The sequence below is a fragment of the Thyridium curvatum genome, assembly GCF_004353045.1.
Source record: "Thyridium curvatum strain D216 chromosome Unknown NODE_98_length_142638_cov_87.939612, whole genome shotgun sequence".
Taxonomy (NCBI): domain Eukaryota; kingdom Fungi; phylum Ascomycota; class Sordariomycetes; order Thyridiales; family Thyridiaceae; genus Thyridium; species Thyridium curvatum.
In genome coordinates this window covers 51772-66615 of record NW_022156853.1, presented here as the reverse complement: position 1 = coordinate 66615, position 14844 = coordinate 51772, and the positions used below count along the sequence as shown (strand labels likewise).

Here is a 14844-nt window from a genome sequence, read left to right as displayed (position 1 = left end):
GGGGGCGATCGCTGCTGTTTTGTTGCTTGTGTTGGCTTGGCTGGGCTGTGGATCTGTTTTTTGCGTGCATTCGGGGTGGGTGAGGTGGACTCTTGTGGGCTGTTTAGAGCGTTTTTTTTCCCATCCTCGATCCGAAGCTTGCCTTCCCGGACCAGAGTCCCCCATGTCCCATGTCCCATTGACAGCCCCCCTGCTCCCATGTTTCCTGCTTCCTCGTTTCTCGATGGGGCCGATGATTGAACGAAAGGGTGGGTAGACGTACGTACAAGTAGATGATGGATGGTCTCTGTGTGGTTCTTTCTCTGTGCTCGCTATTAATAACCTGACCTCTCGTAAACACTTACCACCGAGCCCACACTCTTGATCTTTCTTTCTCTCCTGTTCAACTAACTCACAGTCGTTTTAACACACTTGCTTGCTTCTTTGTTCCTTGCTGTGTGTACATTTGCTTCCCATTTCTGTATCATAACAAGCCGCAAAGCTCTCTCTCGCTATCAACCAACAAGAACAACAACAACAACAGGTGGACTACGTCCCATAATCATCAAGATGCGTCAGACTTCGACCCTCGTGGCTCTCGCCGCGACCGTCTCCACGGCTCTGGGTGCCTTCCAGGGCTTCAACTATGGCTCGACCTTTACCACCGGCGCTCCCAAGCAGCAGTCTGACTTCGAGGCCGAGTTCAAGACGGCTCAGGGCCTGATCGGTGCCCCTGGTGTTTTCAACAGTGCCCGTCTCTACACCATGATCGTAAGTTTTCGACGTTACCCTCTGTGTTAGGTCTAGATCAGCGTAGCTAACCAGACTATCACAATCCACAGCAAGGCGGTACTGCTAGCGGCGTCATCTCTGCTATCCCCGCTGCCATCAGCACCAAGACCAGCCTCCTGCTCGGTCTCTGGGCCTCGGCTGGCGAGGACATCTTCAACAACGAGCTCAACGCCCTGAAGGCCGCCATCTCCCAGTACGGCTCTTCGCTCGGCCCCCTGATCGCCGGTATCTCCGTCGGCAGCGAGGATCTGTACCGCATCTCCCCCACTGGTATCCTCAACAAGGAGAACCCCGGTGTCGGCCCCGACGTCCTGGCCAAGTACATCAAGATGGTCCGTGACGTCGTTGCCAACACCCCCCTGGCCAATGCCCCTATCGGCCACGTCGACACCTGGAACTCGTGGGTCAACGGCTCCAACAAGGCTGCCATCGATGCTTGCGACTGGATCGGCCTGGACACCTACCCCTACTTCCAGGACACCGACGACAACACCATTGAGAACAGCAAGAACCTGTTCAACGCTGCCATGCAGGCTACCGAGGGCGCCATCGGCGGCAAGCCCGTCTGGGTCACCGAGACCGGCTTCCCCGTCAGCGGCAAGAACTTTGGCAAGGCCGTCCCCTCGCTCGAGAACGCCAAGACGTACTGGCAGCAGGTCGGCTGCCCCATGTTCGGCAAGACCAACGTGTGGTGGTACACCATGCAGGACGCCTCTCCCGACACCCCCAACCCCAGCTTCGGCCTCATTGGCAACCAGCTGACCACCACCCCGCTGTACGACCTCTCGTGCAAGAACGTTGATCTGTCTTCGTCCACCAGCAAGTCGGCCTCTGCCTCTGCCACTGCTACCAGCTCTGGTTCCGGCTCCGGCTCCGGCTCCGGTTCTGGCAGCTCTCAGACTTCCCAGGCCGCTTCGTCGACCCCCAACCCCACCGAGGGTGCCGGCAGCCCTGGCGCGAGCAACGCTGTCCCTAGCTCGCAGCTCTCGATCGAGTCCTCGGCCCCTGCCACCACGCTCCGCCCCATCCAGACTGGCACCGGCTCTGGCTCCGGCTCTGGCTCCGGCTCCGGTTCGGGCTCTAGCAACGGCACCGTGAGCACCGGTAGCCCTTCGAAGCCCACCACCGCCCCCAGCAGCGGTGTCGCTGGCATGCAGTCTGGCTCCATTGGTGCTGCCTTTGCTGCCGTCATGGCTGCCATCTTGGCTCTGTAAATTCATAATTGCCTCCCCGACAGAGGTTTGGCTTTTGTTTATCAGTACAAAAAAATGGCGTCTTGGGGGAACACAGATTATCGCACCACGTCGGCACTCGATTTTTGTTTTGACCGGCCGTGCGCTGCACATTACGACTTTGTAATCATATGAGGGAAAACAAGAGCAGCACTTATGATATAGACTGGATGCATCACTTTTTCTTCTTCTTTTTTTTTTGGCCCTGGGGTTTATGGTATCAAATAGACTTATAGCATGGTACAAGGACGTACCTGGAATTGGGCCGACACACTCCTTTGGCATCCTGGCATTATTAACTAGCTGTTCGTGATAGAGAATAGCGTGGTCTTCCCCACGGGATGGAAGGTCAATACAAACACTTTCTGTAATTCATACGGTTTGCAAACGTGTGGATGTGATTTCACTTGTTCTCTGATCTTGTAACTACCTACGTACTTATGAGATGCGTGCATTTGGCTTCTTCAGTGGATCGTGGCTACTACGTCCAACCTTTGTCGGAGATGTGCGCCTGCCAGCTACATTACATATGCAGTAGTCCCATTGCTTTGAGACTTCAGAAAAGCTGAAGTTTGTCTCCTCATTCTCCTCGTTCAGTTCCAGCTCGAGCTCCACAGGCCAACACCGATTGATATCGATAAGAGCTTGCCCACGAGCTGAAAACATACTCCGTAAGCCAAGCAAACACGGTGGGGGAGCAAGCTCGGAACTTGGTAGTACCTTACCTACCTAGTACTTGTAGTTAGCTGTTAGCACCACGGTAAGAAGCGCGTGCTCTAGGTACCAAGTTTACCCCTGGCTCCGTGCATTCCCTCTCCATTAGACGTGGCCACCCTGTCCCAAAAATTACTTGTATATGGAGGACAGCGAGCGAGAAATACCCGTCCCACGGTCACGAGAGCTCCCTCCCATTTTGCCAGAATTGAACTCCCCCGCAGCAGCAGTCATATTCAATCCGTTGTTATTACCTATAAGGACGCCGAACTGCCCATCATGCCTGCTGCCGGGTCCCGCCTGAACCGGCTCCTGCTGCTCGTGCTGGTCTTTGGAGCCTCGCTGGGCATCGCCCATGGCGCGCACAAGTCGCTGACCCTCGAGGACCTTGATGAGAAGCTCCAGGTAAGGACGCCATTCCCCTTCCCTCCCTCTTGGCAAGGACTCACACCCAGGTATGATCTATATTTGCACGAGCTAATTCCTACCTTTTCACCGCAACCACAACAGTCATGCTCGGTCGTCAAGCAGCTCAACGCCGACAAGGCGGCCCACGCGCACGCGACCGGCTCGCTGACGTCCAAGATCTTCGCCGTGCTCTTCCCCGGCAGCCCGGCCGTCAACGCCATCCTCGCGACGCTCTACATCTCGGGCCCGCCCAACTTCCTGCTGGCGCTGTGCCCGCCCAACATCGACCCGGGCTCGCTGTCGGTCATGGTCGCGTTCGCCGTCGGCGGGCTCATGGGCGACACGCTGTTCCACCTGCTGCCCGAGATCTTTGTCGGCGAGGACGAGCCCGACCGCGCGCGCTTCGTGCTCGTCGAGCCCAACCGCAACCTGCTGCTCGGCGCGGCCATCCTCGTCGGCTTCATGACCTTTGTCGCCATGGACAAGGGCCTGCGGATCGCGACGGGCGGGGCCGGGGGCCATGACCACGGCGGGCACTCGCACGGCGGGCACGGGCACGACCATGCTGCTGTTGATCACGCGGCCGCGTCGGCGTCGTCGACGGCCGTCGAGAAGCAGAATGGCAAGGGCGGCGCCAAGAACCGGAAGAAGGAGGGCAAGGCGCTCGTCGAGGAGACGGCCAAGGCCGCCGAGGCCGGCAAGGAGCTGAACCCCAGCGTCAAGCTGGGCGGCTACCTCAACCTGATGTGAGCTATACACCCTGCTACGACTTGCAAACATACCAACTTCACACATAGCCTTCTTTCTTCTCCCCCCCCCCGCCCAAGATCGGGCGAGATGTCTGAGCTAACACCTTTGGGGCAGCGCCGACTTCACGCACAACATCACCGACGGCCTGGCCATGTCGGCCTCGTTCTACGCGTCCCCGACCATCGGCGCCACGACGACCGTCGCCGTCTTCTTCCACGAGATCCCCCACGAGGTCGGCGACTTCGCGCTGCTCGTGCAGTCGGGCTTCTCCAAGCGCGCGGCCATGGGCGCCCAGTTCGTCACGGCGCTCGGCGCGCTGCTGGGCACGCTCATCGGCATCGCGATCCAGGAATTTGGCGGGTCCGGCAGCACTGGGCCCGACGGGCAGGCTGGCGGCCTGACGTCGGGCCTCTGGGGCACGAGCCTGACGTGGGGCGACATGCTGCTGCCCTTCACGGCGGGGACGTTCCTCTACGTCGGCACGGTGGCCGTCATCCCGGAGCTGCTCGAGACGGGGCCCGACAAGGCGGTCGAGATCCGCAAGACGCTGACGCAGTTTGCGGCCATTGCCGTCGGCGCTGGCATCATGCTTTACATCTCGTGGCACGACTAGAGGGGCAGTGGGGGCCTGTGTGTTATCTTCTTCTCAAGATGTATGAATCTGTTGTTTGGGGGGTGTAGTATGTCGTCGAGTCATCATATCTCTTGCCATACTAGAATCGGATAGAGGGAAAACAGAACACGGGGGAAACTTCAATATGCATACTCGAGACTGGATCAACAGGTGTTTTTTTTTGGGGATTTATATGGGGTTCTATGCATTAGAAAGAAAAGAATGGTCAAAAAAGGAGTCCTCGAAGCATTGAGATACCTGGGAGCATAGAGCAGCGGTCTCTCTGCTGGGAACTGTCAAACATAATGAACGATTTCAAGAAGAACTATCAGTTATTTGTGTGTATGCCAGAGCGAGACAGCAATGGCATCGAGGATAGTCGTGTCAAGCTGCACTGGACCAACGTGTGTGCAGGTGAAAACATGTGAGTTCACAGAGAATAGGTATCCAAGAGGGTCAAAAGAAAGCAGCAGTTTACGCCGGATCAGAGCAGAAGATTTTTTTTCCCCCTTTACCCCCCCAGTGACTCAAAAATTCTGGATGGCGGTGAGTTGTTCTCCGATCCGATAAATATCCAATTACTCCGAAACTCCAGAACCCGTGTCGTGTCGTGTAGTTGGAAGGCGTGCGGCGCCTCAGCCCCGAGCTTTGACTGGGGGTCATCCATCCACTGCGGAGCTCATAATACCCGCTAATCGCAACCAAAGGGCGTCGTGAAGCAGAAGAAGATCCAGATTCATGATCGTTTACCTGGAAGCGGGTACGCTAGGTGCAATTCCAGGGCAAGCCAGCTGCAAGTTCCAGAGCAAAGCTTGAAAGCTTGGCGATCCTCCGCCTCGCGGCATCGGGGGGGGGAGGGCTGCTAGGCTCCGTGGAGTTGTTTGTAATGACTCCCGCGATATAAGCGGACACTTTTGATTTGCAGTTTGAAGAGAGAGAGGATTTGGGGCATCGCCCGTGGGGGTTACCGCTGTGGTCGAAGGAAGGTCCGAGTCTTCGATCCTCTTGCATGTATCTTAGGTACTCCTTCGTTGGATTATCAGCCCAGAGCTTTAACCCTTTGGAGTATATGCTTGGTTGACAAGACTCTGGAATCCGCGGATCGGCTTGCCCTTGGGAGAAAGAGAGGTGCAGTTGCAGCGGTGCGTCTTGCGTCCTCGGGGATTGCAGCCAAGGGCAACTACTCCGAGCAGTTCGGCGCAGTGCATCTACTCGTTCACAGATTTCACGGACCAGGCTGCAGTTAAGGGAAGGCACGCTCCGGTGCCAGACCTCCAAGGGAATAGATGTGCACGCCTGCCTTACCGAGTCGACATCCGTCACAAAAGTGCAATCTTATTTTCCTCGCGAATAGCGCTTCCAAGGGCAGGAGGGAGGGAAGACCTCTTTCCCGACTAAAAGACACTGCTTATGGCTCAGGCGCGGAGTCATACCGGCGAAAGTGAGAAGAGATAGATGTTTACAAGTAGTGAGTGACACTAGCTGGTCTCATCAAGGCGTCCTTCGAAAGGCGTAGGCTTGACATGTTCCCAAAAGCCGATAAAAATGGGGCTCGCTAGCAAGAAAAGAAAACGGTGGGTGACTCCAGTCTCCACATTTCTTCCCCCAGATCGAATCGACCGTAACGAAACCGAACAGTACCGTTTCCCTTCATCGCTGTTCAGGCCGCCCTTCCTACAGGTAGAGTATAGGTAGATTACGACGACGACAATGATGACAGGCCTTTATTTGGCAATAGAGCGACCGCTAGGCCCTTTGCGTCAGCCCTACAGGAGAATGGCTCAAGGCTAATTGTTCCTTCTGTAAGACCAGACGAAGCTTCCCAGTCGCTATTCAGGTTTGACTTATCTAAGCCGGGAATTTGTAAGCTCTGTTTAGTCAGGCAGCACATCAATCATTGTTGCCAACCCATGATGCACACCTATCTGGCCGCAGAGAGAGAGTGGCTACCCCAGAGTACGATCCGTGTGAGATGCCAAGGCAAATACTCTTTGATTTTGATTCAGAATCTTGCCAGTCTCCCCGAAGCGGAGGATCAAAACAAGCAAGCGGTAGCGAGATCACCCATACGGCCATACGGGGAGGAACCCGCAAAGCTGCTCTGAGAAGGAAAAAAAAAAAGGGACTTCGCACGGGGTTCTGCTGAGGCGCGATATCGGAGCGCCGAAGGCCGGGCTCCAGAACCCCGTAACCATCATTACTCCGTCAATTTGCGTCTGCTTGACGTGTGGCTGGCCGTGACGCTGACCCTCCCTATTGGATGTGGTTTGGGGCCACGATTGGCCTGACCATTCCTCGCCCATGATGTATGTTGCATCTGCTTAGAAATGGTAGTGGTGGTGTCGCGCTTTGTCACCCAGGCCAAGGTGGACGAGAGACAGTGGCTTTGATGCAACTGATTCAAACAAGTAAGCTTTGGGCTCGCTCTGTCTCTCTCGTCACCGGCTCTACCAGATTGGTCCAGATGATTACAACAAATTTAGCATACGCCATGCTCCGGGAGGTACATATCCCGACAGATTGGCTTGCACACGGCTTGTGAACCTTAAGCTGGGACATGTGCTGTCAGCTTGGGGCCTAGCCGTGAATGGCGGCGGCAGGGCCCCAAGTTCTAGGCCTTACGAGTCGTCGTGGCCTGATTGAGAAGTACCAGTTGCTTGGGTTCAGATGTCTTGCATGCGGGTACAAGGACGGGTCATCAATTGGGAGGGACCCCTTACGCTGCCATGGCTGCCTTCGTCTTGTGGGGGAGGGAGATCCAATGCCATTGACACGGAGCTTCTGACATGCTCTATTGCACTTTTGGTTTCCATCGCGACCAGAAGGCACTGGAATCAGCATTGTGATTATCGATATGTGACTCTTATAAGCCACAGGCGGCCCCGCTTGCGTCGAAATGCGAACGTGAAAGGGCGTGAGAAGGCGCTTGTGGTGAGAAGTCTTCGAGGCATGTCAATTGAGAGCGGAGTTTTGAGAATAAGGCGCGATTGACATCGATGGATTGGAATGGGGCCCCTCCCAGTGGATGCAGCCAGGGTCTCCTGGGGCCTCGGGGGGGACCAGCAGGTGGTCCTCGCTCAACTTTTAGCCTGCACGACCAGACATGGATGACTCCTACCGGTGCTCACCGTTCCCACGTGGCGCCCAAACGCTGTGTGACACCCGGCTGACTGGGCTAACAAAGTAAAGGTGTCTGATCTGATCTGTATGGGAGGATGTGGGTGAGACCTAGTCCTTCGAGGGAGGGACAGCCCCCTCGTTGGTAAAGTATGTGAGGGCATGTGGCCCCCTCAAGGTAAACCGGTTTCGCAGGCCCGGAAGACTAATAGCAGGCTCGGGTTTGGGTGCCGACTTGCATCACATCACATCTGGGCAAAGCATCACAAGACAAGGCCAAGCCAGCCAAGGGGCAGGCGTCTCGATGGCCAGTAGCCATCTCACAATTTCCTCTCTTTCCTTTCATTTCCTCACCTAACTCTCTAGACAGAAAAAAAAAATCATCGGCGCAGCTAGCTTTAGCGAAGCTGCAGGCTCGGCATGGGGTCGTTTTCTCCATCCCAATCCCGCTATCGCTGTTGGCATCGCGAGGGGCCAAGAAAACGGACGCCCAATTGGGATATTTGGAGGAGAAAACGGAGGGTTGGACCCAGTAAATCGAATGCCGCATTTGTGCATTACTTGGAGCCCCACCGTGGCCTTCCCATGTCTTGTTTGACGCTGCACTCCACGCACTCCACACTGCTCCCTTCGGGCTACAAGCACAAGCGCCAGGCAGACAGGCTGGATGGCGCGAATTGCACCAAGTTCCCATCAAGCCAGCCAAGTCATCCATCCACCGTTCCTGTAAGGCCTGCTCCTGCAGTACCCTCCAGTACAATCCATGATGCCAATCCCGCATCCCTCTGTCGCAATGGCTGCCGAAATGTACTTTCCAATGAGTCAGATGGGTCCTGTTGCATGTCAAAGCACCGTTTCGGGTGCTTTGTCACCCAGAGCTCGCTCGATCTGCCCACGCCCTGCTCTGCTTGCTTCCTCCCAGGGTGACAACCATCACGCAGGACATACATAAGATCGTCGCGCTCCCACCTCCATATATCTCAGGATGGCCTGCTTCCTCATTTCTCAGGTTCAACCATCAATTGATCCAATTGTCGTTCATCCTGTATAAGACTCCAAGAGTGTGGCTTGTGATATCGAGTCAAGCCGTGTTATTAGTCCATCCGACCGGTGTTATATTTACACTTACACCCTGAAACTCTATATTTCTCCTCAGTCCTTGGCTGCCTGCTCTCGAGTTCATATACAGCTTGCGACTCCCATCCTTTTTTCCCCCGCATGACTCTCACTATCAACGACGTCGTTGCGGCCGGGCAAGCCTACTCGAACCGACACAAGATGCCTTCCAACTCGAGCGCCAGCCGCACAGGCACCATGGCTTCGAGGAAGACGGCTTTCCCCAAAACCCTGATCGACATCCACATTGACAACCACTTCAGCTCCAAGGTCTACACGTCGGGCTCGCCGATCTCTGGCCATGTGACCATCACGCCGCAGAGGGATGTCTATTTCGACACCTTCCAGATCGTCCTCATGGGCGTCACCAAGACCCGCGTCGAGGCCGTCGGCATGCCCGTGGAATCGACTCACATCTTCCTCAAGATGGCCATGCCCATCCCGCAATCAGAGTACCCCGTGCCCCGGGTCTTCGAGACGGGAGTGCCGTACACCTTCCCCTTTAACTTTGTCGTCCCCTACCACCTCACCATCTCCTCCTGCAACCACGCAACAGACTCCGGCCTGGTCCACGAGGCACACACGTGCTTGCCGCCAACTATGGGCGACTGGCCGAAGGACGACTTGGCGCCCGATATGGCCCAGGTCGAGTATTCGATCAAGGCCAGGATCTTCCGGGAGGGCGAGAATCCCTCAGTCCCCATCAAGATCGTCGAGGAGTCGACGCCGATCCGCATCCTGCCGGCCTCGGCGGAGCAGCCGCCACTCAACATCACCAAGGAGGACCGGGCCTACACGATGAGCAAGACCAAGTCGGTGCGGAAGAAGCTCTTCTCCGGAAAGGTGGGCAAGGTGACCGCGACCGCGATCCAGCCCGAGGCGGTGCACCTGACGCCCGACGGCCTCGCCATCTCGGACACCACCGCCCAGGTCATGCTCAACTTCGACCCGGTCTCCCCGGACGTCACGCCGCCCAAGGTCACGGCCATCTCGGGCAAGATCATCGCCACGACGCACTACGCCTCCGGGCCGATCACCTCCTTCCCCAACCTCGGCAGCACGTACGAGATGGGCGGAGTCGACAGGCGGAACCAATTCTCCACCTCGGTCAGCCTGTTCAACACGACCCTCGACAAGTTCAAGTGGACGCAGTACCTCACGCCGGAGCGGCGGGACTCGGGATACTCTAGCGACTCGCAGTGCTCCGACGGCAACAACAACACCAACACGAACAACAAGGCAGCCAGCTCGAGCTCCCCGCTGTGCCACAGGGCGACGCTCCAGGTGCCCGTCAAGCTGCCCCTGGGCAAGAAGACCTTCATCCCGACCTTCCACTCGTGCATCGCGTCGCGGACCTACGCGCTGTCGCTGAGCGTCGTCGTCGGGTCGGGCTCCACGGCCACGACGCTGACGGTCACGGTGCCGCTGCAGGTCGCGGCCGAGCTCGACGGGCAGAAGGGCATGGGCCTGCCCGACTTCGAGACGGCGGTCGAGGAGGCCCAGGCCGACGAGCACCTGCGCCCGCGGATGCTGTCGCTGCCCGCGGTGGAGTTCCAGCACAGCGGGGACCTTCCTGGGTATGCGAGCCTCGTCGGGGCGCAGCGGCGGAGGGCGACGGCGAACTGAAACTTTGTTGGGAGGTTTTGCCGGCTGACGAGTTTTTTTTGCGGGTTTGTTTTGTCTTTTATACATGATACCTCTTTTCTTTTCCGATTGTTGTTTTCGGAACAGGTTGTATTTTTTTCCTGACTACGTTCTTGCTGTTGACGAGGCTGGGCGGGGTTCGAGGAGATGAGCTCACCGCGCGTTGGAAGCTTTGTCTGCTGGGAGAACATTAAAATTAAGGTGATGTGTTACGAGGCATGGGCGGGTCTTTATAGAGGCATACTGGCGTTGATACTGGGTTTTGGCCATTCTATAACGGGACGAGATTTTGATATCCCTCGATACCCACGATAATTTGTCTGTTCTGGATAATCAGTTTGTCAACCTAGTAGTTTTGAACACTACTGGAATAAGAATATTCTGAAGTAATTATTTCAATTTCTTCCTGAAACCCAGTGTCGAGTCGTCATGATTGTATTTTCCATTGGATTTTATTCCTCTGTGACGGCGAGGTCGTATGTTGGGGGTGGAGGGAAATGAGCGCCGGAGTGGGCCGCCGGAGTTCCCCGGCCGGATGCCGGCAACAGCCCGGGGCTTCCTCCGGTTGACAGAGACCGTGATTCTCTGCCGAGTGGGGCTACAGTGGCGAGGTCTGGGACAGAAACTGTGCGCTCAAGCTGCAAGTCGAACTCGATATTTGTGGCACGTCAAGCATGTATGTGCATGACGATTGCGTGGACTGGTAGTACCGGAGCCATGAGCTCTGCCACGCCTGGCGGTGCCGGGGTCGTCAAGTTTAGACTCGAATCTCGTGTGAGAGGCTAAATATAGATCCGCGCAAAAGTGACACTGGACCTCCCCCAGAGTCGTTACGCCTGGTACCTGTTCTTTGCGGTACCTGTTGGAAAGGGATACATCTGAACGGCGTAGGCCAACGCCGCGGCCGGTAGATGGATCAGATCATAGGTGCAGAGCTGGCATGGAGAGGTGGAATGAGTTGAGAGCAAGGTCATGGTCCAGATCAGCAGACGGGTTTAATGAAAGGCGAGCGATACTTGACTATCTATCCACCGAATACAACCATTCTAGATCACGGGATGGATGATGGCCAGCAACAATATGCACTGTGAGAATTGAGGCATCAAGTCTTGACGAGGGAGCTGATTTGCGGGACCGGGAAACGTGGCTCTGTATTCGCGCAAGGTTACCCACCTAGCGGAGTCAAGAGCATGGACTTCGTATTGGGACCCAGTTGGCAGAGTATCTGTACTTGTAGATAAACATGTCTCCCCTTATGTAAATGGACAGAGTGCCCTCTCCCATGCAACTTGAAGCAGGTTCCGAATCTCTCTACAACCCTATCATGGAGGATTGAGAAGTTTCGATATTTGGCTTCCTAGTAATTAAGGTTGAAACGGCCCTGTGAGAGTGGGCAGAAGGCGCAGTGGAGCACAGCGGGCGGTCCTGCACTACTTGAACAAGTACGGGCGGACGTATGGCACTAGGAAAGGGGAGCCCGCATTTCCTCCAGGCGATCGAGCATCAAACCACCTTATCTCCACGTCGCGCTGAGTAAAGGGAAAGGGGCGACCACATCATCCCCGGTTTCTTCTTCGGACATACAGTCACCGCAGTTGAGGATTTGTCGTCAGACTCGGGTACTCCGTACCGATTACACTCGCTTTCTCCCAGAACCATTGAACGCCTTCGTCCCTCGCATCGCCAGCCCGAACTGCTACGGCTTATCGGCTAGGTATCCATCCTCGTCGCGACGCCAATTGACGGATCGCCTGTGCAATATAGCCCCCCCTGCTCTGCTGCCCTGCTGTCCGCCTCCAGGATTCAGGTGAGACAAAGGACGAAAACCGCCGTGGATTGACAACCGACGGGCCCTGCCGCTTCTCGCCTTGGCTGGTCATCCTCTGTCCTTGGGCACGCGCCGACTTTCCAAGAACTCATCTCTCTCACTGATGCGGTAGCAATTTCGAGCTTTGGAGCATTGCGACGGATCTAAGCAGCACCAGGACCGCCACAATGCATAGCACCGCGAAGGCTGGCTCGCGCTGGCTCGCCTTCCTTTTGCTGCTCTGCACCGCGCAAGCCTTTTATATCCCTGGTAAGCATTGCCTTCGTTGCCGCTCGAGGTCGGTCGTCGTCGTGGAGCTAACTCGGGGCCCTACAGGCTGGTCGATCAAGAGCTACAAGGACGAAGAGCAAATACCCCTGCTCGTCAACAAGGTCTACTCGGACAACACCCAGCTTCAGTATGCCTACTACGACCTCCCCTTCGTGTGCCCGCCCACGCACAAGCGCCGGTCCGGCGGCATCCTCAGCGGCCAGAGCATCTCGCTCAACCTCGGCGAGGTCCTCCGCGGCGACCGGATCACCACCTCCGACATCGAGTTGGCCATGCAGCGCGACTCCAAGTGCAACTTCCTGTGCAACCAGGAGATCACCAGGAGGGATCTGAAGCGCGCCATCGAGATGGTCAAGGACGGCTACGTCGTCGAGTGGATCGTCGACAACCTGCCCGGCGCCACGAGCTTTGTCACCGTCGACAAGACGCGCAAGTACTACGCCGCCGGCTTCAAGCTTGGCTTCACCGACACTTCCTCCGGCAGGCCGCGCTACTTCTTGAACAACCACCACACCATCGTCATCCGCTGGCGAACAGCCCCCGGTAAGGCCGGGCAGAGGGGCGAGAAGGTGGTTGTCGGGTTCGAAGTCTATACCAAGAGCATCGGGCCAAGCAACAGACGAGATGAGACCGGCTGCCCCACCAAGCTTGACGACATCGATGAGAACTTTGAGCTGTACATGAGGTCGAACAAGACCCGCGAGTCGTCTGCCGTGTACTCGGACTCGTCGTACTACCAGGAACAGGAAGACGAGGCTCTGGACGACGATGCCAAGATGACGATCCCTTACACGTACGCCGTGTACTTTCGGGAAGACCCCACCATCGATTGGAACCGCCGGTGGGAGCCGTACTTTGTCAACCAGGAGGAGGGCTCGAGGATCCACTGGCTTGCCATCGTCAACTCCCTCATCATCTGTGGGCTGCTCACCGGTATCGTCCTGATGATCATCGCCAAGACGATCAGGACGGACATCAAGGGCTACAAGGACGCCGCGGCCGAGGAGAAGGCGCGAATCAAGCGCAAGTCCAAGACCGGCAGTGGCTCCCGCACACCCAAGGACAAGGCCCCTGGCTTGCTCGAGCAGGAAGTGGAGGGTGACAACGATGCCGACGTCTCGTCCGATGAGGAAGCCCTGGAGGACGTTACAGGGTGGAAGCTCCTCCACGCCGATGTATTCCGCGCTCCGGTATACGGCTACCTGCTAGCGCCATTGGTCGGTTCCGGGATGCAGCTTCTTTTCATGGCAGTCGGCCTGGTCCTGCTGAGCGCCGTCGGCATTCTCAACCCCAGCTTCCGGGGCGGCTTTATCAGTTTCGGTGTTGGGCTGTTCGTGTTTGCGGGCCTGTTTTCGGGCTACTTCTCGGCGCGCGTCTACAAGACGTTTGACGGCCAGGACTGGCGCCGCAACACCGTCGTCACGGCCATCCTGTTCCCGGGCATGCTCTTTGGCATCGTCTTCTTCCTCAACCTCTTCGTCTGGGCACAGGCCTCGAGCACCGCCATCCCCTTCGGCACCCTCATCGCCATCGTCCTGCTCTGGCTCTGCATCCAGGCCCCGCTCGTCTACGTCGGCTCCTGGTACGGCTACGTGCGCGCCGGCGCCTGGGAGCACCCGACCAAGACGGCGGCCATCCCGCGCCAGATCCCGCAGCAGGCGTGGTACATCAAGGGCGCGCGGTCCGTCCTGCTCGCGGGGCTCATCCCCTTTGCCGTCATCTTCATCGAGCTCCTCTTTGTGTTCCAGTCCATGTGGCAGGACAAGAGCGGCTACTACTACGTGTTTGGCTTCCTGGCCGTCGTGTCGGTCATCCTCGTCGTCACCATCGCCGAGGTCACCCTCGTCACCATCTACATCCAGCTGTGCTCCGAGAACTACCGCTGGTGGTGGCAGTCCTTCCTGGTCGGCGGCGGCAGCGCCGTCTGGGTGTTTCTCTACTGCGTCTGGTACTACTTTGCCAAGCTGCACATCACGGGCTTCGTCAGCAGCATGCTCTTCTTCGCCTACAGCGCCATGGCGTGCTGCGTGTACGGCCTGCTGACGGGCACGGTCGGCTTCCTGGCTGCGTATGCTTTTATACGCAGGATCTATGGGTGAGTTTTTTTTTTTTTTCCTCCCTTTTTTCGGTCATGTCTTGTATTACAATGTGGTTTGGTGGTGACTCCGACGCTAATCTGATCTTTGTCTCATCTCCCAGCGCCATCAAGGCTGATTAAAGCCCTGTCTGTCTTGTCTGTCTGATGGTGTTGTCGCGCTGCCCGCGTTTACAAAACCGGAGAAAGCGATGAAAAGAGACAGAAAGTAACCTAGTGAAAAGAACTTTTGCATAAACCCCGGCGTAATGTTAATAGTGAAGAACAAATGGGATTAGAGAGGCAA

The 14844-nt window shown here is 56.7% G+C and overlaps 4 protein-coding genes across 4 annotated transcripts; all 4 read left to right on the top strand.

The window, feature by feature from the left end:
• Positions 1 to 549: 549 nt before the first annotated feature.
• E0L32_011110 (uncharacterized protein) lies at positions 550 to 1985 on the top strand (the record flags this gene model as incomplete). Its single annotated transcript, XM_031133803.1, has 2 exons — positions 550 to 750; positions 822 to 1985. 2 exons carry the CDS (start codon positions 550 to 552, stop codon positions 1983 to 1985), a joined length of 1365 nt encoding a protein of 454 aa, XP_030988676.1.
• Positions 1986 to 2996: 1011 nt separating this feature from the next.
• On the top strand, positions 2997 to 4488 carry E0L32_011109 (uncharacterized protein; the record flags this gene model as incomplete). The annotated part of the gene is made up of 2 exons (XM_031133802.1): positions 2997 to 3871; positions 3990 to 4488. The coding sequence occupies 2 exons, from the start codon at positions 2997 to 2999 to the stop codon at positions 4486 to 4488; spliced, it is 1374 nt and encodes a 457-aa protein (XP_030988675.1).
• A 4335-nt stretch (positions 4489 to 8823) lies between these two features.
• On the top strand, positions 8824 to 10347 carry E0L32_011108 (uncharacterized protein; the record flags this gene model as incomplete). Its single annotated transcript, XM_031133801.1, has 1 exon — positions 8824 to 10347. The coding sequence occupies one exon, from the start codon at positions 8824 to 8826 to the stop codon at positions 10345 to 10347; it is 1524 nt and encodes a 507-aa protein (XP_030988674.1).
• Positions 10348 to 12360: 2013 nt separating this feature from the next.
• E0L32_011107 (uncharacterized protein) lies at positions 12361 to 14562 on the top strand (the record flags this gene model as incomplete). Its single annotated transcript, XM_031133800.1, has 2 exons — positions 12361 to 12442; positions 12509 to 14562. The coding sequence occupies 2 exons, from the start codon at positions 12361 to 12363 to the stop codon at positions 14560 to 14562; spliced, it is 2136 nt and encodes a 711-aa protein (XP_030988673.1).
• Between the last annotated feature and the right edge of the window lie 282 nt (positions 14563 to 14844).